A 24,996-nucleotide genomic window follows, 5' to 3' on the forward strand; every position below is an offset into this window, starting at 1 on the left:
TCTAGCTGTCAATGAAGAAGTAATACTACAACACAAGGACTGTAGCTTAAGCTTTTAACGTACAGGACTTGCACTGCAGCAAACTTCAATACTGTGAACACTTATGTCTCGGCCTGTGAAAATCTGATTGGAACAAACACAAATGTCCTCAAAGATGCCAACAAGTAGATGAATTCTTGCCATAATACTTCTGACTTTCAGTTATACTATGTGTACTTGGCAATGACAGCGAGGTGTTTCATGAAATATTTGCAGAATTTTCAGTTACTACAGAAAATATTTTTTCAGTGTTTGGGACATCTTATTCAATCGCACTGTTAATAGTTTCGGAATGCTTTGAAGTAGGGAACTATAATGACACTGTCAAAATCCTGTTTTTATCTGATAGCTTCCAAGACTTTTTATGTTTCCTATGAGGTCAATCTTAAGCAAGGAGGAACACTGTGTATGTATGTACATACATTCTAATAAGTTTTTCAGAACATAGTTCTAAAAAAAACATTTCACTTACAAGTTAAAATTACAGCAAATAATGATTTTTCAATGTAGAAAAGAAATCTAACAATACCAGAAAAATACAATTATATATTTCAGCCAATGTCATCTGGCACTATAAAAAATTACCAGTGGATTATCATCATTAAACTTTTGCAACAATTTCTAACTAACTTTTTTTGTTAATAGTGATGAGGGACCTATTAGAACTTAAGACTTTCCAAATCCTGACCCCAAAACTTACTTTTTTTTCACAAATCTTTACAATCTTCATTGGCTTATACATTTGTGTCTTTTAATCATACAAACCCACTACTTTGAAAAATAAGTTTAAGTTATGTATTTCATTATTTATCTTAAAGCTAGAGATAGGAGAAAGTGTAAAGAAAACTCACTTTGGTGATTCTTGTTCAGATGACCTGGTAAAAAACACACAAACACAAAAACAACCTCAAATGAACGTAAGTTAAATCTACCAGAAAACAAGAACTAAATTCCAATTAAAAAAAAATAAAAGCCTGCATAGAAGACAAAAGGTGTGCTCATAATTAAAGAATACTTAACCCTATGGTGAAAGTCTGAATGAGATAACTAGGGTGTTTATGAAACACTCAAGAAAACTCCCAGGGCAACTCTGAACACTCACTTCCGCTTTTGACACAAGCCCAACTACAGGCAGCACACATCTGCAACTGCAACCCAAACTATGCAGTTTACAGAGGCAATTAGCGAGACACAGTACATCATTTTAGAAAGTTTTAGGTGTGGATCATGACTACAGATGTCACCAGCTGTATTTTGTAAAAAGTCAAAATGTGGCAAGATCTTTATGTTTAGGTAGCCAGAAATGAGCACAGGTGGCTTCAGAAGCTTGACATTTCCAATGCTTATTCTCATGATGTGAGAGCAGAGAAGGTGTTGACAGAAGCATTTGAAACAAAGCATAATGAAAGTGGTTACACCAATGAGAAGAATCTAGAATGGAAAAGAAATCAAAATTTGCAGTATGTAGTATTTTCCAATGCATTCAAGCAGCTTCATCAAAAATCACCTGAAACAGCGAGCTAAATGATATTACATCAATTAAAACAATAGCTGTGCTACTAAGACAAATTTTAAAGCAAAAGTTACAAAAAATGTGCTTGCAAAGCACAGTTTAAGGCAGATGGAATAGCTTTACAAATTCAATTAAGCAGTGACCAAAAATCCTGGAGCAGTGTAAGTCCATTCTAGAAATATACAAATTTGAAGAGGTTCAGTTTCACTGCAGAATTGCTGAATTGCCAAGTTATAGGAGGCAATTCACAGTATACACTTAACTTTTCAACTCATGCTCTTTAAATCATCCTTGATACTAAGAATTATGTACTACATTTCATCAAAATTACAGTAAAAATAGCACCAGTATCAGTCTAGTTAAGTTCCCTTGCATGTAATTTGACAATATGAAGAAATTCTTCTTTGAGAGGCAGAGATGGTAAAGCTTGATCCCTGAAGAATTTTGGAAGTTTGAGTTCTGTGTACTTTTAATACTTTTAAAACATTAAACTTCTTCCCCTTTTATTGCAGTCATACCTAACTTCTGACTCCACTGGCACCCACCCCCACTCACCCACTAATATCTCTGGTTGTTTGTCCACAATCCCCAGAGACTTTTTACCCCCCATGTGTAAGCAGATCCTATGGGAATGTAAACTCATTGCCTGACCAGTCCACATCTAAATGGGACAAACACTGAACTTGTACTTTAATTACTCAGTGAGAGGAGAATGTCAGCTTAAAGTTTTAGGGTTTTTTCCTGCCTAGTCACTGACTTTCACTAATCTTGAGAAACTTTGCATCTTCAAAAAATCATCTCCTACATTACATTTGATTGCATTCTCCAAATAGTCTCAAGTGGAAACAGAAGCAGAGAGGTTGTACAATGACTTAAGCATTATTTCCTTAGGAAGTCACACTAAAAATAAAGAAACATTAAATTTATTCTTGTTAAGCTAATGGATTTCCTTGTGAGGCAAAGAACAATGAAATTGTACATCTTTTCTACATTTTTCCACAAAAGAGCTACAGCTCTATTACCAAATTATTTGCAGAATCAAAATTGCCCTGAGTTACCCACTTCAAGAGTCTTCATCAAAAACTTACAGACATAGAATCATGATGAAAATCAACACAGTGTTCTGATTCTAATATATTATCTCCCCTCTATCTTCCCGAGAGAAAGAGGCAGTTTGAGAAAGAAAAAAACCCAACTTGGGGTTTCATTCATAGACCTTCTGTAAACTTACAGTAATTTTTTTATTATCTCTACCTTTGAAGGCTTGAATGTGGGATATAAATTCTTAGTACTATTTGATGAAGATTTGTTAAATTATTGCACCTTAATTCAAACACATTAGCTCTAAAAGACTAACTGAAAATTCTGTAACCTTTTAAATTGGAAAGAAAGGTGATCAAATATTTGACTGAGAAAAGCAACCAAATTCAGTGTCTAAAAGAATTAATCAGACAGTGCAGCTTTGTCTTCCTAAAGTCCTTAATAGGTCAGCATGCTAAAGCTGCAGAATTTTGCACCGTAACAAAGTTAAATAGTATTTCTAACATTTAATTACTCAGCAATATGAAAAAATACCTTAACCATAAATAACTAAGTGATATTTTTTTGGCTACACAGTATTTCACAGTTTACTAAGCCATCTTCCTCATTTCACAACATACAAGGACTGTATTTTAAGACAATGAGATAACACTCACCAGACCAGCCATTCAACTTTTTCCTCAAGGAAGAGAGCTCTTCCTTGCAAGGAGATTAAGCTTTCCATTGGTGCAGCAAACAAGCAAACACTTCAAAACTTCAGGTAATTTCTCTTCCTCACTTCACAATATAACTAAATTCATGCCATTTCAATCTTGCACTCAGTACAGGTTGATCTATTGATAATTATCTTTTAAATAGAGGTCTTTGCCCTGAAAAGTCTAACTCTCCTCTTCTGTCAGAAGGACAGAATGGAAAGGTCTTAAGCAAAGACACCTCCTCCTCATTTTGGTGTGACCTCCCAGGGAATTCTGCTATTCTGAGAACCGAGGATGATAAACTACAGCAGAATAAAACCCCGAGAGAAAAGGGTCAACTGAAACAATAGCACTGTAGCAAAACTCCCCCTTTACAAACAACTGAAGGAAACATCTGTAGGTTTTGCCCTTGTGCTGTTCTTGAAGGTCTTAAAGCTTCTTTTATTGTAACACCTGCAGGGCTGGGGAGACTGAGTGTGCCAGCACTTCCATTACCACCTCTTTTCTGAGGCCTCACCATTAAAACTGGGGTTTTTATTCATAAGCAAAAAAAGTGGAAGATACTTGCAGCAACACCTTTCTGCTGCTTTTTAGAGAAATTTATACACAGAATATTCAGCATTTCTGTGAAGAGAGTGACTGTGTAAGTTGTCATAAGTTTTTTGTGCTGCATAATTAAGAGAACCAGCACAGAAAACTTGAGGACTTCATGGCATACACGAGCTTTTCAGTGATTTCCTATAAATTCCAATCATGCACATTTGAAAGCTGCTACCAACACCATTAAAGGGATACTTTGTTACTCTGCATTGCCTCTATTGACTGTATTCCAGTTTACTGGCTTGCCATGAACATTTCATGTATTTTGATACACAGCATATTCTTGGATTGCTGCAAGGTTTGCCTTATCATAGGTTTGCAATTCAACTTTGAGACTTTCCATTTGGATGCAAAATTATTGCTTTTTGAACTGGCAAGGAAAGTGTAGTACACTTGAATAAGGATATATATTTAAAAAGAAAAGTTTACATCTAAGCAAAATATACACATGTACTATTTTCATGTATATTTGGGTGGAAAACCCAAAGTCTATTAGTAGTAGCCTTAAAATTCTAATCTTAAATTGATTGAAACATTCTCAGATCCACTGTCTAGTATTAGGATATTTTCCTTGAGAAAGGCTGAAAGTACACAAACAAGGACAATAGAATTTTGTGAAATTCAACAGATTTTGTAAGAACAAAGAAATTATCATATACATGTATGATTAAGAACTAAGGATAGATAAATAACAGTTTCAAATGTGGTTTGCTTTCTTTTTTTTAACTCATTTGCAATTTTCTACCAAAAAGTAGCTACTGGGACTTGGCTGGATAGATCTGAAGGGTACTTTTATCAACAGTAAAGTTTTTAAAATTTTGCTCACATGAAAATTCATATTTTAGTTAAACTAAAGATGTGTTCTCATAGCACATTCACCAAAGCTCACCATGCAGCCACAGTTTATTGCCTATCAAATGCTAAGCTAAAAGAATTGAACAAATGCAGCATCCGTTCAGGAAATCTATTTTCAGTCCAATACCTTCACCAGATGATACATCACACTCACACCAGGAACGTATGTGCACTTCCAGAAATTCATAGCACAGTGCAAGTGAATTTCCTTTTTGTATACTAGTTCATCATTTAATTTCCTTCCCCTCCAGATCTGAGGTGTACACATTATTCCATCTCTATCACTAGCAAAAGATAGTTTTACAACGGAAGTTAAAAGATGTTTATAGCTTTGCAAGCATTTCAGACAAAAGTTTATGAAGGGATATATTGCTTTTACAACAAGTAGAATTGTAGACTCAAAATAATTTATGTTGTAAGGGAACCTGAGCGGTCACTTAAACTCTTTTTCAAAGAACACACGTCAAAGCTAGATGAGAGTATTCGGGTCCTTGTCATGTTTTGAGGTTCTCCAAGGATGGAAATAACTCCACCTTTCTGCTGATGTGTACAAAGGCTTAAACAATCAAAATGTTATTTCCTCCCCCCGCCCCATTATCTTTTGAGCACTTCCCTAGCTATAACTTGTGTCCAACACCCCATGTTTTTGCTCTGCATCTCCAAGAAGAGTTGGCTCTATATTCTTTATAATCCTCTTTTGGCAGAGCAAGGCAACAATGTGACCAACCCCTCCTCGACTCCCCCAGCCTTCTGGTTCTCCTCATGCATCATATGCTTGCACCTGTGAATAGCTCGCCAGATTTATCTCATCTATCAATGTATGATTTTAAATATACGATCTATGTCATCTCACCTGTCAGGAAGCTTTTCTTGCTGACTGTTACTACACCTTATCACTTTAAAATATGTTTTACAATAATCTTCTTTCTGGTTAAACAGAAAATTTCATAGCTAATCTTTTCTGTTAGGCCAGTGAATCTATTCTAAAAAAGTACCAAAACACTTGCTCCTACGCAATCTGCTGTTCCAAACCAAACAGACATGTTTGGTTTATTTAATTACAAGGTGAACAGGAGAAACTGAATCCAATTCAGGTAACAAGATCCTCCACACGGTTTATCAGGTTACATTTCCAAGCCAATAAGACAGTTATTTTTTCTCATTAGCACCTTGAATACTGTGCTGGTTTTGGCTGAGGTAATTTTCTTCACAGTGTCTAATATAGGGCCCTGTTTTGGATTTGTGCTGAACACAGGGGTGATCATATAGAGATCATTTGGTTATTGCTGAGCAAGGCTTACACAGAACAAAGGCCTTTTCTGCTTTTTGTACTGCCACGGTGGTGAGGAAGTTGTGGGAGGCTGGGAGGAGACACAGACCAGAGACGTGACCCCAGCTGACCAAAGGGATATTCCAGACCGTATGACATCATGCTCAGTATACAAAGTGGGGGGAAGAAGGAGGAAAATTTGGAGCATTGGCATTTGTCTTCCCATGTCACTGTTACGTGTGATGGGACCCTGCTCTCCTGGAGATGGCTCAACACCAGCCTGCCTATGGGAAGCAGAGAATTAATTCCTTGTTTTGCTTTGCTTCTGTGTGTGGCTTTTTCTTTCCTTATTTAACTGTCTTTATCTCAGCCTGTGAGTTTTCTAGCTTTTACAATTCTGATTCTCTCTCCCTGATTCCATTGGTGGGAGAATGAGTGAGTGGCTGTGTGGTGTTTGGTTGCTGGCTGGGGTTAAACCATTGCAAATTTATATATTCTTCCTAACAAGTACCCTTCCCATTCAGAAAAGTGTGTTCAAAAACATGAAAAAAGGCATTAAGAGGACAAACAACAGCTATATTAAAACTCCAAACTATTTCACCGCTGATATTAAAATTTAAAAATATTTTAAAAAGCACAAGCCATTAAACCTGAATTTACAAGATCAAAAATAAGCTCTTCTCCTCATAAAAAGGGGAAATGGGTCCTGTTCTGGTAATATGACTAAGATTATCCTGAACTGTCAAAATAAATTACTGTTTGTTTCAGTAATCCTTTGCATGTATCACCTTCTTTCCAGAAAGAAACCCCAGCTTACTAACACTCAGTTAGGGGACAAGTGTGGGTGTTATCTGTTCTGAACTGGTGAGGCACAGCCATAAGCCATAAGAAAGTGTTGTACAATAGGGAAAGTAACCTATGAGACTTCAGAAGGCCAAGTGTGGGCTCCATGTCTGTGCTAGTGCTAATTTTTCAGTGGCAGTAGCAATGAGCTGAGATGCTCAGCAACAGGGTAACAAAGAGGAAGAAGAACTGATGGGGAGGCCTTCCTCACAAAGGCTGGGGGGCCCTGGGCCTAACAAAAGTCGTCTTGAAGTCCTCTTCAGCACTGTCTTTTCTGACAGGTTTTGTAAGCAGAAGTGATTTGAGATATTTGGTTTAGATAGGCAAACCTATTCATGCCCTGCAAATGAAGTTCTGGATAATGTATGTTAATTTGGGATTAGAGCAGTCTATAATACAGATGTAATAGACAGCTCCAACCTTTTCTGCAGACACTAAACGGAGAGAAAAACTGCTTCTTTTCACCATGTCTGAGCCCCAAATGGTTCTTGAATGTGAAAGTGCCTTAGATAATCTGGGTAGCAGGAGCAACAAAGCTACACCTAACACCGTGCTCACAAGCTTGCCCTGGCTTTCTGTAGTTCACCCAGGTGCATAGTTTGTGCTATTTTCCAGATTTCTTTTTTCTGGTTACAGCCCATGGGAAACACCTCAAATTTCAGTTAGAAGGCACAGTGTTCACACAAAGTACATTTTTATAACAATTATTTTGTCCTTAAGAGAAACAACAAAAAAAAAATGACAAAACATTATCGAGCTTTATCTCCAGCATGTTCATTTAAAGGATTTTAACAGCAAACATAGTTCTGGATGATGACATGTTGAAACGGTAAAAAAGAAATTGAAGAAGAAATATTAACAAGTGCTATGTTTTATGGTCTCTAAACCAAGAGCTGCTCCACATAATTTGTTTTCTAAATTGTGTACTGTTTCATAAAAAGAAAGTAGAACTTGATTGATTCCTATGCGAGAGTAGACAGAGCAAGGAAGAAAATTGATTATTAAGAAAATAAATATACTTGGTATTGTCAGGAAGGAAAAGAAAACTGTATAGGGAAATAAATGTACTTTTGCCAGCAGTGGCTGCTTCTACATTTCCGATACCCATCAAGTTCCGCGTGTGCCTCGGCAGGATTAGGTAAATAGCAAGGCTTGTACATGAGTTTTATCTATGATTTGCCTCAAAAAGCACTCTATCATAACAGGTCAGTTTGAAGGTAGGTCTATCCTACCTTCAAACAACAAACCACTTGTCTTTTGATAAAAAAGTGAAAAAGAGGAAAGACTATCACCCACTCCTGAAATGCTGATGGCAGCTGGAAAAATAAATGAAGAGCCATATTCCATGCTAACTGCAGCTTGCACAGTCTTGCTTCAGAAATAGTAAATTAAATTAGTGTTTACTTTACAGAAATCGAGCTGTTGCAGGATTATTATTATTAATATTTGAAGTCACAGACATAGCCATTCAGTGATTAAATACCAGTATTTACAGCTGTTTGACAGCAGCTCTCCAAAAATGTTTCGGAAATTTTTCATGCCAAAGCTATTCGTTAGTTATAATTAGCATTAACTAACAGCTTTTTTAATAGTGTCAGTGGGCTAGGCAGTAAAAAAAAGGCCCCCTAAAGACAATGTGTATTACCATTAGTAACATGAGAAGCTACTCTTGGCTCTCCTCTAATGAAAAAGAAATACTGAAATTAGAAATCTGGGGTGTTTTCCATAACGTGTTTCTATTATGTCAATTCAAATCTACTGAAGACCACCATGGCAAAAATGGGTAAGTTGGCTTTACAAAATCTATCAGTACACTAAAAGGTGTTTTATAGTTAATGCTTAAATATTGCCAACATGTGGCAAAAGCCCAGGGCAAGCGTCTATATTTAATTCTGATGATATGAAAAGTGAACTTTTTTCCTTACAAAACGGATTTAGCTGAGAGTGTAAGATTCCCTCTCTATCAATAAAGAAAGATTTTACTATACATACATACTTAATTTTACTTTACATCTTTCAACAAGGGAAGTGAAGCAAATAATAACTATTGTAAGATTGCAAAAGGAAAAAAAATGGAATGTGGACTAACAAATTTCTGTGTAAAGAAAAGCTTTTTTTTGATTTGTATGGCTACTTTGTATTTTACCTCAATTGTTATAAAGGAAATTATTAATGACTGTTTTACTTCACAGAAGTCTAACAGTCAGTACACAACAAAGGATCATTTATTTCATTCTTCTTCCAAAACACTCAACTTGAATTTAATTAATCAGATTTATGCAAGCATTTTTTCATTTACCTGCAGAGTATCAAATATTATTATACCCAAAAAAACGATAACTCATTTGGGATAAGATGTAAGAAGAAAAGCCATGGTTTATATGAGCTAGTAACAGTAAAAATCTCCACAGTGAGTGATATTACTCAGATTCAGCACAGTCATTTAGGGCTCAGAAAATAAATGAATGTGCTATTTTCAAATTTAGAACATCCTTTTTTCACTGTCTGAAGAAAGGCATAAAGGCTGGCTTTCCCACTCCATTCTCAGTAGGTTTTAGATAACTGAAAGAGGAAGGAAAGAGAAAAAACTACAGGGGAAGAAAAGAAAAAGGAAAATAAAAACAATCTAACAATGTACTAGCTGGCAGGACACAATTCACCAGCCACAAAACACAGCATGGCAGCTTCTACTCTCATCATCTCTTCTTATGTCTGCCTCTCAGTATTCTTACTCAGAAAATACTTCTAAAAGTGTATTATCTGCTAACTTTAAAACATAGCACAGACGTGGTTTCCTATCCATGACTATTCACATCTAGAGGCCTCACTTTTATTTATTATCATGGCTACTACTGCCATTGGTACTAATAAATAGTATTAAGGTTCAGCTGTCTTACATTCAGAAAAATAGAACAATGAAGTGACAAACTTAAAATACTTAATACACTCAAAAGAGTGACAAACTCCAAATATGCATACAACATGTCAGTTTTTCATTTATTTTACTGAAAACTCTCTGCTGTAATGTAGTAACAATATTATTATAGAATTTAAAGAAAACAGTTTAAATCCAGAATTTAAAGCTACATTTAGTAGCTGCACACTGTCACAGAGGCAGGTGAGTCCTATCAGCTTCCAATAAGACATTGCTTCTCAAAATACACCTTGCCTTAAAGTTACTAGGCATCACTAGAAATGTTTCTTTTGTAATGCTACAAAGGAACCTGCATTTTAATACACTGCATTCTCCCCAGCTCCAAGTAGCTCTTTTTGTTTTGAGACTGAAAAATTAATGACTTTGTACATTATTTCTGAAGTTGATGTTGTGATAATCTGAAGCTACCCATTAAGAAATGAGTAGCCCCACATATGATGTAATACACAAGCAAACAAACAATCAGAGTGCACAAAGACAGGTGCTTCACGTCCTGGAAGAAAACCCAGCAGTGGTTAAAGCACTGCAGAGAACAAAGGAATACAGGCAAAAAGCAGACACTGTGTTTAGACAAGCCATCGACAGTTCCTCTGAAGAAGAAAAAGATGGATGACCACTAGTATTATGATGTTCTTGTGTATACTCAAATGCAATACCTCTTTCAGCCTTTGACAAGGCTGAGCTGATGATGTGGAACGTGAGTTAACTATTAAAGGAGTTCACTAATTCTTTCTCCCCATAAAAAAGAGTTTTTGACAGGTAGAAAAGGGTTGCAAAAGCTGCTAGGGAACAGGATAATACAGATTTGAAGTGGCATGCTTTAATAGTTCCTCTAATTTTACTAATAGCTCAACCACTGAGTATTTTTTAGAGATGAAGAGTTGGTTTGCTTTTGACTTGCCATTTTATGTCATGGCATTTGCAGTGTAGCAATTGGTCAAAATAAAGCTTATGCAAACACAAAACTGCTTGAACTCATTGTAATATTACAACTGACTGTGACTGCTTCACACTACAACACTTTGGTTTTTATTCAGTGCTTTTAAAAAAATCAAAATAGGCAGTGGATTGTTTGCAGAAGACCTTACCTCCTCTGTGGACTACGATTCTGAGAGAATTCTGAATCACTGTCCTTCGATGTTGGAGAGCCCTTATATGTGTAAAAAACATCCTCTGTTTCAGTAATATAACTAATCTCGTTTGTAAGGTTGTCTACAGATGAGTGTCGTGGTTTGCGGATTTCGTGACGTAGTCTAGGACTCCGCCTTAAAAATACAGAACACAAACACATGCAGGAAGATTAGAATATTTCACAAAACTTTATTGAAGAAAAATTTCTATCCTATTGCAGTTATGACTTGAATCTTCATAACAGGACCATAAGTCTCACTTTAAATAATCAATTTTTAAGCATTTTGTATGGTATAGTAGGTAATCATACACTGCTAGGTTCAGTACACTGAACTGATTTGGTCTTTTCACCCCTGTAAAATGCAACTTTTTAAAGTTTCAATCATAGGATAATTCTGGTTGGAAGGGACTAATGGGGGTTATCTAGTCCAACCTTCTGATCAAAGCAGGGTCAACTAAGGCCAGAGTAGGCTGCTTAAGGCTTTACCCACTCATGTCTCAAAAAATATGAAGGATGGAGACCACACAGTTTCCCCAGGCAATGACTGTCCAAATGGTGAAGCAGTTTTTCCATTATAGCCTGACAGAACCTCTCTTGTTTCAACATATACTTGTTGCCTCGTCCTCCCACCATGCAATACTGAAGAAACTAGCCTCATCCTGTAGATGGCCTCCTCCTAAGTAATTCCAGGCTGTTACTAGGCATCTAGGAAACCCTTGCTTCTCCAGGCTGAACAAGTGCCACTATGTCAGCCTCGCCTTACAGGGTAGGTGCTCCAGCCTCCTCGATACCTTAGAGCTCGTGGTCTTTGCTGAGCTTGCTCCAGTTTGTCTTGTATTTGCAGACAAAAAGGGCTGCAGCATTCTAATAAAATCTAGAGAATGCTGAGCAAAAACAGACTCTCACTTCCACTGACCTTCCATCTACGATTTTGTTAATTCTGCCAGGTTGAAGTGGACTTCTTCACTGTCAGGGCACACCAGATGGCTCATGTACCACTTCTGCCTGTAAAGATTATCTGGTGGTTTTCCAGAAAGCTGAACTGCAGGCAATACTGTTGCACTGGGTTCTTACTTCCCAGGACTTTGTGTTTGTTGAATTTCACACATTTCCTATTGGCTCATTTCTCCAGATTATTGAGATCCCTTTGGAGAGCAGCCCTGCCCCGAGGCTTATTGATTCATCCCTCCAGTTTGGTGCCATCTGCAAACTTTATGATCAAGCACACCATTGCCTCCTCCATGTCATAAAGATGTTAAGCAGGGCAGGTCCCAAGAGAGACCTCTGTAGTCATCTACTTTTTGTTGTTGTCCAGGTAGAGTGTGACCCATTAACACCTCTCCTCTTAGTCCAGTCATCCAACCGTTTCAATGTTTTTTTTAAAACTACCCTGTTGTCCACCCATCCAGAAACATAATGTCTTAACTCGGGTATAACATTTTGGCAGACAACATGAAAGCCTTGCTAAAGTTGAGGTAAGTGACATCCACCCTTCTGTTGTCATACATATTCTCAGAATAACAATGTTTAAATATATATGTACACACTACATAATTATCCTGCTAGAGTACATACAATTAGAAACGGTAGGAGGCTAAAAGGTGTGGAAAAGGCTGAAAATGGATTTACCAGTTGGGGGTAACAGGAGGTGATCGAGAAGGAAGGCTTTTGGTCTCTAGGTGCTCAACTGATAAGGATCGTCTCATAGATGGGTTCCAAACCATCCCACCTATCACTTTTCTGCAGTACTGGTTGTTTACAGACCTGAAAAGCAATAAAACAACTATATGTGAGTTATTTTGCATAGAAAGCTTAAATGAAATAAGGTATGATTATGAAAGTCAACTTCATAATTTAAAGCATCCCCTGTGCTTACCCCTCCTTACTTATGCATTTACATTCTCACAGAGACATTTGCTGTCCCTCACTTGTGACAATAAAAGTGATTGTTAATCCCTGCTACATTGCTAATCACAAGCCTGGGTAAAAATAACTTTTTCTGAGAATTATTTTTAACTCAATTGTGTTTAAGACGACAGAGAGGAAAACAGGAAATTCAGTATGTCCTACTGGCACTGAACTGAGTGCCTGACAAAACACAGTTCAAATACAGGTAAAATGTTCTGGAGCTTCCCTGTTAATACTCATAAAGGAGTAACAATTCACCAAGAGCTTCACTGCACACAGGACAACTTTACCCATCTATCTGCTACCTCATCAATTAAGAGCTACACCAGACAACACTCTATTTCCAGAAGGAAGCCACTTTTGAGTGATGTACTCCTTATAGAGATAAATCATTAAAGAAAAATCTGACATGAAAATAGGACCTCCAGGTCTGGACTGCTTCTTATGACAAGAATCTGACGAGAAAAGGGCTGCATCAGGACCAGAAACACAGCTAGGAAAGCAATAAAAGTATCTTACTAGTGAAATAACACAGCATAAAGAAAATCTTTAAGTAGGCTGAAATTGAAATAAACTAACTTTCATGCATCATTTTTTACAGCATTCCACAAGTCAAGCTGAGAGATAAACGGCTCATCCTTGAGTTTACAGGCCTAGGATTTCTCATGGAAGAAACAATTTATTAGTTATGGAGAAAAACACCTTTGGGTCATTAAGCCCTGAGCTGTACATAATGGGCAGGTACGATAGCAGACTATGTTAAGGACCTTACTATAGAGCTGAAAATTTTACATAGCATTAAAAAAAAAAAAAAAAAAAAAAAAAAAAAAAAAAAAAAGCCTTACTTAAGCTGTGGCTATTATGCTAAAATCAAACCTTAAGCATGCTTTGCATTGTACTACTTTTTGCTTATGTAAGTAAAAGAAAAAGCAACCCATAACTTTTTTTCATATATACTGAAGTATTTCATATATCTTGTTCTCCATTTTAAAGGAAATCAATTCCTTCATCTTCTAAATGTATTTTAAAAGCTTCTCCCAGTAAAGAAAACAGAGGAAAAACTTAGTATGAAGCACCTACATATCAAAATCAGCTACCGATGTATGTTTTCATGCCTAGCAAACAAAGTCCATCAGCTCAGGAGAGGATTTTGCCTATACTACTCATTTTATTTTTCAAAGACTTTTGAATACAATGATAAGGCACCAACTACTCTGATCTTCTTCAGAAAGAGAGTTTTTCAGAGAAGACTTACACAGTTGGAGCAGAGGGAAAGACTGGAAAAAGAGGACGCATTATGAAAAATGCATTGTGAAGAACTCCACATTAATCAGCTTTTCTTTTTTACAAGTGGCTGTTCGTGCATTTTCCAATACAAACAACTTGAAGTGCAACGTAACTCATGTGATGGAAGCCAGAACCCTAAACCCTAACTCTAATCTTAAATCCCTAATCCTAACCACAAAATCACTCATACTGTATGTTCTGTAGATGTTTCAGTTAAGGCACAGAAGATAAATAATCTCCTGAACTTCAAGTAGCTGCCCTTCAGATGCCAAATATCAGCATATTTCTCGGCAAACATTCTGGGAAGCTGCCAAAGCCTTTCTGGAATGGCCTGTACAATCTTGAATTGATGCTTCCTTTCTCCCGTCTATTACTGAGGCTATCCTTGGTGAAAAATACAGATACATTTTTAGCTTTTCAACACAGAATGAGAATGCACCTAGGAGAGGTTATTCAGCCTTCAGTCCAGAATTTACCTCTCAGGATCTGGGAGATATGATTCAGTCTGCTCCTAGAACAAGGTTTACAGGTGATTTATACAACTCAGCAGCCTAATTTAAATGGAATGCCACTAGTACCTAAGCTAAGAGAATCAAGAAGGGCACAGGTATGTGCAAATAAGAAATTGTACTCAAGTACTGCAACTATTTGAACTGATGCAATAAATGCTAGGCTATCTGCCTTGCATAAGTGTAGAAGAACATAGTACATGAAAGCCACAAATTCCATAGGAAAACCTGTGATACTTAAGAGGGTAAAACCTTAATGTAGCACCCTTCAAAGCTGATGGCAGCATCATGAAAAGAATTATTGACCACGAGTCGATCTTAAAACCTCCAGGATTGCCTGATGTGGTCAGTGGAGTCTTTGTCTGCACACTTGGTTTTGTGGGTTGATTTGCGTGTTTGTGTTTGATTTATACAATGCAAAAATTTGTTCTCTTTCACAAGGGAGAATGCAGAATCTCTTTTTTGGTTGTGTAGCTTCCACATGAGTTCAGAGCCATCCTTGAAAAGGAGCATGGAAACTCTTACAACTGTCTGCAATCATAAACAAGTAGGAAAGTGAAAATTTTCAATATGTGAAATATAACCTCAGAAGTGACTTTGTCATATTTTTTCTTAAATCTTTTGAGAAAATAATTTGCTGAGTGACAATGACCAAGTTCATAGGAACTACTCAAAGTCTTTCAAAATTACTGTTGCTTCTTATGGACTTTAGCAGTCTTTCATAGCAATGGTTGCTGAGTTTCTTCTTCCTCATGTAGATCCTAAAATTCACATTTAATGCTGGTATAAATAAGGCCAAAGAATGCATTAGTACAGAGGTTATCATTAAGCTGATGGAAGGTATCACTATAACTGATTCTCCCCCTGGAGATTCCTTAAAAGTATAAGTAAGCAATTCAGCAGAGACAATGCCTCAGAGTACTGAAATTACTGAAAAGAGTTCTTTCTTAGTAACTCAGATCAACAATGAGAACTGTCCCGTATGCTACAGACCATTAAGAAATTGTAACAGCAGATTTGTCAAAAATAAAATGTTTGGTAAAAATTGGAATGATACTAAACTGGCACCCTTTGGAACTCATACTGTTTTCTTTATTACCATTACAAAGGCAGTGCAATGCCTGTGTCTATATATACATCTGTAGGACGATCAGGGTTTTGAATCTCTTTGCAAATTTGAAAGAAATAAAGGACTCTAGGACCTGACAATCCTGCAAACTTTGAGAGAGCCACCTCCTCAACTGGAAAAACAAGGTCATAGCACTCCATAAATGAGTTAATTCTAAAAATAGGGATCTGCAAAAGTTAGAAAATTAGAATACTGTTCATACAACTACTTGGTTTTCTGTGATCTAGAAACCAGACCATCTAGCTATGACCTAGTACTAGGTGAAAACATGGAATTACACTCCAGCATGAAACATAACATTTTATCGACTTCCTACTGTTGGACAGCCCTCATGGGTTAACTGCTTCATTTCCAAGAAATACCAGTGCACTTGGCATCAATTTCTGCAGTATCAAAAGAGACACAGGAGTGTGAAAAGCCAGATAACCACCAAAGTCTGAAAATCTATTTGAAGTATGTTGACATAATTCAGAAGTTGAAGCTTATCCAAACAGAAGAGAGAGAATCAGTCTGGCAAATTAAATGTAAAGTTAAACTCTTAAGGGAATACAAAAAACTCATAAAATCACATTACCCATGAACAAAAAGAAACCAGTAAAATACTTCTCCAAAAATCATGAGAAAAAGCAGGTTTCTAGAGAGTCTATAGATCATCAAAGGGTCAAAGAACCCCCCATAATCTCATATCTAGAGAAGATAATGACACAAGACTTTCTTTTTCATTCACTATTAACATGAAATATTTTTAATGTTTCATTACAGAATGTTTTTTGGGGGTGGGGTGGGTGAATCGGGATGGGATATGGATGAGACAACAGCAGGACATGACACCTTTGTAGTTAATTGCTGATAAATTTAACAACAGAACAAATCAACATAATGGAAGAAATCACTGTGATTGATAATTATCAAAAGAGTCTAAAAGCCCCTAAGATAAAAGAGCAGACCTACTTGAGTAAAATTTCCCACTTCAAAAGTCACACAGGATGGCCAAAATAAAGGCCAATTGCAAAGAAATGGAGAAGGACATTATGATGCTAAGTGACTGGACAATAAACTGGCAACTTAAATTTAATGAAGATAGGACCCAGTTACTGTATATGGAGAGGAATAATCCCAGCTTCATATAGGAAAATTACAGGTTTAAAGAATTACTTCTGGGTAACTAGATCTTAGATAACACCAGGAAACTACCAGCTCTGTAACTAGAATCCAATGAGGAAAATAAAGGATTAGAAGAGACACAACAGGGGTATCTTGAATACCTGAATGGGAAAAGGGTTTTCACCTTTATGTCAGTAATAAGTGGTTGGTATGATGCACTCCAGAAATTGCCCTAACATATTAAACAGAATGTGTACATGACACTAATGGCTAAACATTTCAAAACAAATCTGTTCTGCAAATTCTCTTACCGGATCATTAGCTACATGACATTTTTCCTTTTCAGTGTTTTTACACTTCAGACTGAAGCAGCAAGTTGAAAAAATAGCAGTAAAACATATATTCAAACACCTTTTGAGGCAATTATAAGAAAAGTGCTATTGTAAGGAGAACACATTGCAGAAAGTTAAACCACAACTGTGTAACTATTCAAATGGTTCATATATAGACTGGGACAAAGCTATGGACAGGACTGAACTCTGCCACTCCAACTTGAGCAAATCCTCCCATTCCCATCATAGAGCAAAACATGCTTTCATACAATACTTACTTTGCTGGATTTCTAGAACCCAGAGTCCAATAATGTGATAATATCTTTTTTTCATGAGGTAGTGACTTCTTTGCCTGAAAAAATGTGTGATGCTCTACACAAGATTTCCAAAGATTTTTGCATGCTCTGTAATTTAACATGTTGAAGGCAACAATATGCTCTCTGGATTCATTCTGTAACAGCAGGGAACACCATGTTTCAACACATACAAGTGGATGAAACAGTAAACAAGGTTATAAAACAACAATAAAGTTATTTCAAGCTTAAACATGAAACATACATTGAGGAAAACAAACAAACAAATCAGCATATAGTAGATTTTGAGCTGGAGATGGCCAAAATACCTCAGTGACCATGTGAAATTCCAACTGCAAAATGTGCATTTTAACAAGTTAACGAAATGTTAATGAAATATTTAAGTCTAGAGTGGTAAAGATTTTGTATATACGAGTTGTCATGTTATACCGATAAACATATTTCCAGGTTTCCAGTCAGATTTTGAGCTCCTAAGACAAACAAAATTCTTTAAAATATTCCATTAAGGGTGCAATGTAAAAAGGCAAAAAGCCCTCATTCTTTGAATTCAAACTCCTAACACAAGGCTTCAATTCAATAACATTCTTTGAAGCACCACAGTATGCAAAAAGCATATTCTTGATAGTCTTTCAGAAGAAACTGAAGATGCTAACAGTGATCCTTCTTGGGGGAAAGAAAGTAGCTGTGATGGGACAGGAGCTGCTGGTACTGCTGTTTAAATCCACTCCTGCTTGGATGATAACATGAAGCCACAATGAGGAGGATCAGAGGGCAGCAGAATACAAAACTTGTGTGTCTCGGTGCAAACTCTTACAAGTAACCTTAGTGCCAAAGTGCCAGTGAGACCCAAGTGCAACACAATTGTGTCACCCATGTTTTTCCCAAGATCTTGTACAAGAGAAAGCTTTGGTTAGTTAATCTAGTTATTGATGGGAAGATAGTGGAATGAGAGCAAAGCAAATAGAAGAAGATAACATGAGACCTTGAGTCAATTGCTATCACAGCACAGCACCTCAGTGAAAAAAAGGAAGTTTTCATCACTCATCTTTTCCAGCTCCTCTAAATTATGACTGATTTTGACATCTCAACATATAATTAGACAGGCAACATTTCGCTTGCTCACAGCAACAGTCCTGTTGGGAAGTAACTACAGACTATAGTCAATCTATTCTCCTTGTGTTCTTTTTACTTCTAGACAGCATTTTACAAATGCCATGTATCAGAGATCAATCCTGCATTTTGCAAATCACTTCATGGCTAGTTCAGAGAATTTATGGCTTCAGACCCTCTTTTAGAAAACCAGTGAGACTCTCAAGAGAAAAAAAGTTTTGCCTCTTGATTTTAAGTAAGAACTGAAAAACATTTAACTGATTGCAATCTTTCAGGAATGTTTTCCCTATAAGTACTAAAGCATTTAAAAAGTATTTTCTTTTTAAGATGTGGGTTTGTTATTTGAGTCTCTTGCATACTGGAACCAATTCATCTTCTGTCAGTTCACCACACTTGCTTCTAAGTAGTTATGTAAAATAAAGCAGGAAAGCATAGTGAAATCTTAACTCAGAATTTCTTGAAATATATAAAGCATGTATCACAAGGATTTAATGATAAATGCCATGTCTGACACACTCCCCATTGGCTGAACACCACTTGAAGAGTTTTACTACTCCAGCAGACAAATAAAAGGAAGTGTACAGATATTTTTGTTGGCCTGAAGCACTGGTCTTTCAATTGCCACAAAAATTATTTTATCCAAACTTCTCAATTATACTGAAAAGCTGTAGTATAAAGATAAAGAATTAAGTACACCTAATAGTCTCTTTTTAAATTTAGACTGAAAACAGTAATGAATTTTACTTGTTACATCACATGTGTGCTTTTCTGTTGTCACAGAACCTTCTTAGCAACCTTTAAGTATGCTGGAAGTTTTAACATGGATTTAAGCTAGGAAAAATATTTTGAGAAGTTTCATAAAAATTTATTCAATTTTTAGACTAACCATTCAATTCAATTTTTAACATAATCTTTTGTTAATAAAAATCTGCCTCACTAAGAGGCCACCTTGCAAGTCATGCTGTTAAATCTGTGTACTTTTTTGAAGGTGAGGAGAGTTCTAGTGGGATCCAAGGATCTAATGCCCATCATACTTCTCAGCTCAAGTTCTAACAGAATGGCATTTTAATGATTATCAAGAAATAAGAATTAGAGAAATTTGTGGCCATTAAGGTAAAGGGAACAATTTCACATAGCTAAAGTGTCTTGCTGGTTCAGTATAAGGAAGAACTTTTGCATTAGCTGTATGAGTATTCTATTCACAGAAAATATGAAACTATCTACAGCATAGAAAGATATATTTAGTATGCAGCAAATGAAGTTGTTTGTAAGCATTAGATAGGAACATAGAAAATAAAATTCCATTTCTGAAAGGTACAAAATGTTGGCTGTAAACAGCATAGGTCCTATTCCTGCCTTAAATCCTGTACCTTTCATTAAGCCTACATGTCATGAGCTTCTATAGCATCAGACATTCACTGATTCACCAGTCTTGCTTCCCAGTCCTTATGTAGTTCTTCAGTAGAAACAGAAGAAATACTGCATACTCCTAATCAAGTAGCTGATCAACAGACTGAAGCAGTGGGAGGGTAAAAGAGAAGGTGAGTAGCAGGGAAAGAGATAAGGCAAGTTGATTTTTCAGAAAAGGCACATAAGGAAAGAAAAATTGAGTAAAAGAAATAAGGAAAATAAATCAATGAAACACGGCACATCCTAGAGGATTGCAAACTCATTGCCTTTGAGAACTTTCTGTAGATTTTTGTAAAGAATCTACATATGACATATAAAATATAAAAGAAGTGCAAAAGCACTCTCATCATCTTAAGTCAAACCTTGCCTATGAATATACAGTATCAGTTCTGTTTTCCCCACATTCTTTCATCTTCCTTACTTTCAGATTCATTTACCTATTTGCTTCTGTATTTCCAAGCAAAAAAATTGATCAATTCAAAGACTGACACCAACGCAATCATCTGCCCTCACACATCCCTCAAGCATCCCACTCTTCTGGTGAAACCCCTGGGACTCCACTGCCATCTCTCCTACTGCACTGCACCAGCAAGGTTTTCCAAGCAATACCACTGGAATACTGCACACTTGATGTCCTGAATTTCAAGCAAAGGGGGCTGACAAGGATGGATGCATCCACAGATTTAGGAGCACACCTGGTCTGCTTTTTCATACGTACTGAGAAGGAGTAAAAAGGCCATGCAGCTGGCTTACTTCTCCTACAGTTCTGTAGCTCTTTAAGCGTGACACTGTGTGCATTACTGTCATCTCCATAGGTTATGAAACAAAGAACTATGATCACTTAAGAGCAGGTAAGCTAAAAGAATCAAGAGCCTTGAACTGTCATCATTTATCAAATGTTTAATTGAAAAAATTAAGATTGCTGCTCTCTTCAAAGGTGACACAGGTTTCTGGAGAGAAAAATTCTACTTTTGACAGCAGTCTTTATGTAATGAACACATATGTTTTATATTAAGTCCGCAGATTGTTCTATATTGACACTTTATTCTTCTGTATTCTAAACCACTGTAAGCACGCTCATTTTCAGAGAATCATAGAATGGTTTGGGTTGGAAGGGACCTTAAAGTCATCTCATTCCAAGCCCTATTTTACTAATAATTTTTGGAGAGTTCTGTTACTACGTTTGTTCTCACAGACACATTTGGAAACTGCAGTATGTAAGCCTGCCCTTATTCATATATTTGGAAATATTTAGATTTTAAAATTACTACTTATCAGTGAATTTTTAATCCTCAAACCCAAGAGAAGTTACTACTTGCAAGTGTTTACACTCATGAGGGAGTAGAATGGTTTATCAACCACTGATTTCTTCATGCAGTGAAATATATATGAATAGACTGTGACATGTCTGCATATAAACAATATATTTAGAAACTTACAGCTAGTAAAAAAACCTTAAGACCCCCCCCCACAGTGTATAAGGATATGCTCTGTGCATGCTTTGTGTGTGTGCAAGCATTAGTGCAGTAACACTGTCTCTAGGTACTAACTTTGAACATGAATCCTGAAGAGTAACGTGCATACTTGCAGACGCCTCAAATTTCAAAGAACCCACCAAACTGAGAGAAAAGAAAGACACACAGAAAAGAAAAAAAGAAGAAAACATTTTCCTTTTGGGTAAAAAAGGCCTCCCTAGAAATCTGTGTTCAGCAGACCTTCTAATCCATGTGGGTCAAGAGGTGGTCTTGTAACACAGCACCAATCAATTTAAGAGCTCATTTACTACCAGAAAGAGCCTTCATGAAGTTTAGGTACAAGTTAACACTTATCTTTTACTATGTTCTCAAGTTTTGTCTTCAACTGAATTAAAATATTTATACATCTGCTGATCACTACTTTCTGAGAGGTTTTTTTTCTGTCCTATTAAATAATCCAAGCTCTTTGTAAAAAGATACCTTAATTTATTTTTTTCATATTGTTGCAGCACAACAAGTAATCAGGATTTCCCTCTCCATTGAATAGACTAATATTTCAACTGTTCTGCAAAGAGCACAAAGTAACCAACAGAAGCTAACTCTTGACGACAGTAGAAAAATTTTACATTAGTTTTATGAACTATCTTCACAGAATTTGCCAACTCCTAAAGCCCTCCATGTTACACATAGGAGGATATGTGCTATTCCCCTTTTCAACCTCATGTTTTTCAGCTGCAAAGCTCTCTTTTCCTCCAGGAACCTTGCTTTCTTCCTGAGCTCTGAGCCCCATAAGCTGAAGGGATCTCACATAGTCCCCCTAGACAGGATAAGCAGTTGTTTAGCAGATTCACTGCATTAAGGAACTCTACAGGGCAGGGAAAGCAACAAAGGGAAGAGCAGCAGATGCTGATGAGAAAAGGAAAATATGCTAAGTTAATAACTGGAGAAAGGATGAAGATCGGCATTTACCCAAAGTCTCCAAGGGAGAAGAAACCTCCATGAGAAAGATACAGTCCAACAGACTGAAAGGGGAGGGACTGAGTGTTGGAAAAAAAAAAAGAAAAAAAGGGAAAAAGAGAGGGAATGAGCAGACCAGAATAGCAAGACCAAGTTAACAATACAGAGTTTCAAAGACAAGTTACCACAACACAGCCTTTGATCAGCAATTTGTAGGTTACATTCAATATAAAAATATTGAATGTGACCACTTGAGCAAAACAAAATTAGAGGACTACTTACATGTTTTTGCCGTTGTTGTATAAAAAACTTTTTCCTTTTAAAGGAAATTTTTAATATGTTCACCCTAAAAGAAAGAAACAAGCCATGAAATACTGAACAATGTTTAGAAGCATAAAACAATGAAAAATAATACTGCATACAGTGAGCCTGAAAGATTATAGCTGTAAAATATTCAATGAATAATATGCAGCCATCTCGTGTGTTGAGTGGCAAATAGATGTCCTTGTTTAATCTTTAAATAGTTCACAGCAGTTGTCTCCCACCAAATCTATTCTTGCAGCAAAAACTTGATGACATCTTCTACACTAAGCTGTACAAATGTTAAATGTGTCAAATTTTGTATAACTTCAGAGTCATATGACAACTGTGACTAAAGGAACAAAATTTAAGACCCTAATGACATGACAAGATTGGTCGTACAACAATGGAAACTTCACAGAGGCTTTGCAGAACTGGTTTAATAATGTGAAAAATATCATGTATTTGTGTTAATAACTAAACAAAACCTCTAGATAAAATCATAATTTTAGAAGGATGAAAACTGTAAGAATGAGTGTTAATATATTTTTCACTTCATTAACATTGCTATGTAATTTATGTGGTAATTTTAGAACCGAACACCTCTTTTTATATATACACAGTGTGAATACATATTCTCTAAAGTAAAGATTACAACTGGAATTGGTGCTCAAGCAATTTTCATTTTAATTATATGCTTATCAGTTTTGCTAAATTAAACAAACTTCTACCTACCCACACACCTTCCCACAGCAAAACAAGATTTGTCTAAAATACCTAAATTTTCTCTGCAATAGTTCTACTTCGGTAACTGAAAACCTGCATTTTTCAGACAAAGAAATCTCTGATCTGTAGTCAGCTGGAATCTTATTGATGGCTTAAGGAAAGCTATTTAAGGTCTGATCAAGTCATGTTTGCCTGAAAAAAAAATCATGAAAGGGTTTTGTAAGTTTACTGCTACGAGTCTCATAATATTTTTGTGCACTGATGCTTCACAGGATGTTAGATATCATCACATATGAACTATGCAGAAAGTCCTCTCAGTTCTGGCACAGTTTTTGCATCACTCTCATCAAGCGGGATGGCATAAAATTCATTCCCCATTGCTCATGGGAGATGCACTTGAGTTATAGAGCAACATCCTTCCTGGATACAGGAGAGTATATTTCTGAGTTGCTAACAAGAATATTCATGGCATTACCTATCCCCCCTCCTGCACAAGAGGTGGAAAACAGTGTGTGCCAATTTCAGTAAATGCTTTTCCCCATCAATTACAGAACCACAAAGAAACAGGTATTTCAAGACTATCCCTTGACAAGAAAATGATGTGAAAATTAATGGAAAATGAAAATCATATCCACTGCTCCTATTAGGCCAACTCTTTAAATACTTGAGTAATTTCTCTTGCTACCTCAAAAAACAGTGATCTGTGTTGCTCATCTAAAAGTTCTGGATTCTGAACTCTGTGACAAGTCATATAAATTTTCAGTTGTATTTACTGAGCTGCAACTCATTATATATTAATTCTTTCTTGATTCCTAGTACTACTCTGCCTGAACTAGCACCACTCAAGTTTTGTGCTTCTGGTTCTTTCTTACCACATTTCTTGACTTAGATAAAACTTCAACAAATAAGTTTTTGGAGCTATTCTCAACTTACACAGTTGCTGTCATGGTCTGCTCTTTCCCCAACATAGAGCCAGCAAAAATGCAGGACACAGAAAAATAATCTTGCAGACTTAGTAAAAAACCTCCCACCCAACAAGAAAAGGGGAACCAGCATCCCAAAGTGCCAAAACTCTCTCAATCCCTCTACTCTACACCCTACTTTTTTTTTTTAAATTAAAAAAAAAAAACTCAGAGAAAACAAAAAAAAAAACACCAAACAAAAAAAGCAAAACCAAAAAAACCCAAAATCCCCCAAAACAAAAACCTAAACCCCATGATTCACTGCATGAGCATTTAATCACTTCAAGCCAAATCAGGGCTTTAAATCTCCTTATTTTGACACTCTCCTAAGTAGAGCACCCCTCTCAATTCCATTAATTCTTCTTAAAGTAGAACTAAACCTATTTAGCTCAGGCATGAAGAACACTTGCTACTCTGATATTTTTATTTAACAATAACTAAAAATCTTTTGCAGTGCTACGCCTAAAAATTGTGTGAAGAGTCACATCTAGAAAAATCTACAAAAAGATCCAAGCAATTAAGGTGACAAAGGATTTAGACTTAACAAGTT

The 24,996-nt window shown here is 36.4% G+C and overlaps 1 protein-coding gene across 4 annotated transcripts in view; it reads right to left on the reverse strand.

Annotated features, from left to right (window-relative positions):
* PTPN3 (protein tyrosine phosphatase non-receptor type 3) overlaps positions 1-24,996 on the reverse strand; it is a 164,300-nt gene that overhangs the window by 32,029 nt on the left and 107,275 nt on the right. For all 4 annotated transcript variants that reach the window (XM_042048709.1, XM_042048710.1, XM_042048711.1 and 1 more), the window contains 5 exons: positions 22,741-22,804; positions 17,471-17,643; positions 12,553-12,687; positions 10,880-11,056; positions 891-914 (listed from right to left, as the gene is read on the reverse strand). In XM_042048709.1, the coding sequence (XP_041904643.1) occupies positions 891-914; positions 10,880-11,056; positions 12,553-12,687; positions 17,471-17,643; positions 22,741-22,804 (573 nt within the window). The remainder of the gene's footprint in view (positions 1-890; positions 915-10,879; positions 11,057-12,552; positions 12,688-17,470; positions 17,644-22,740; positions 22,805-24,996) is intronic.

Source organism: Corvus kubaryi, unplaced genomic scaffold (genome assembly GCF_017639235.1).
Source record: "Corvus kubaryi isolate FWS band 111438036 unplaced genomic scaffold, C.kubaryi_AGA036_p1.0 68, whole genome shotgun sequence".
Lineage (NCBI taxonomy): Eukaryota > Metazoa > Chordata > Aves > Passeriformes > Corvidae > Corvus > Corvus kubaryi.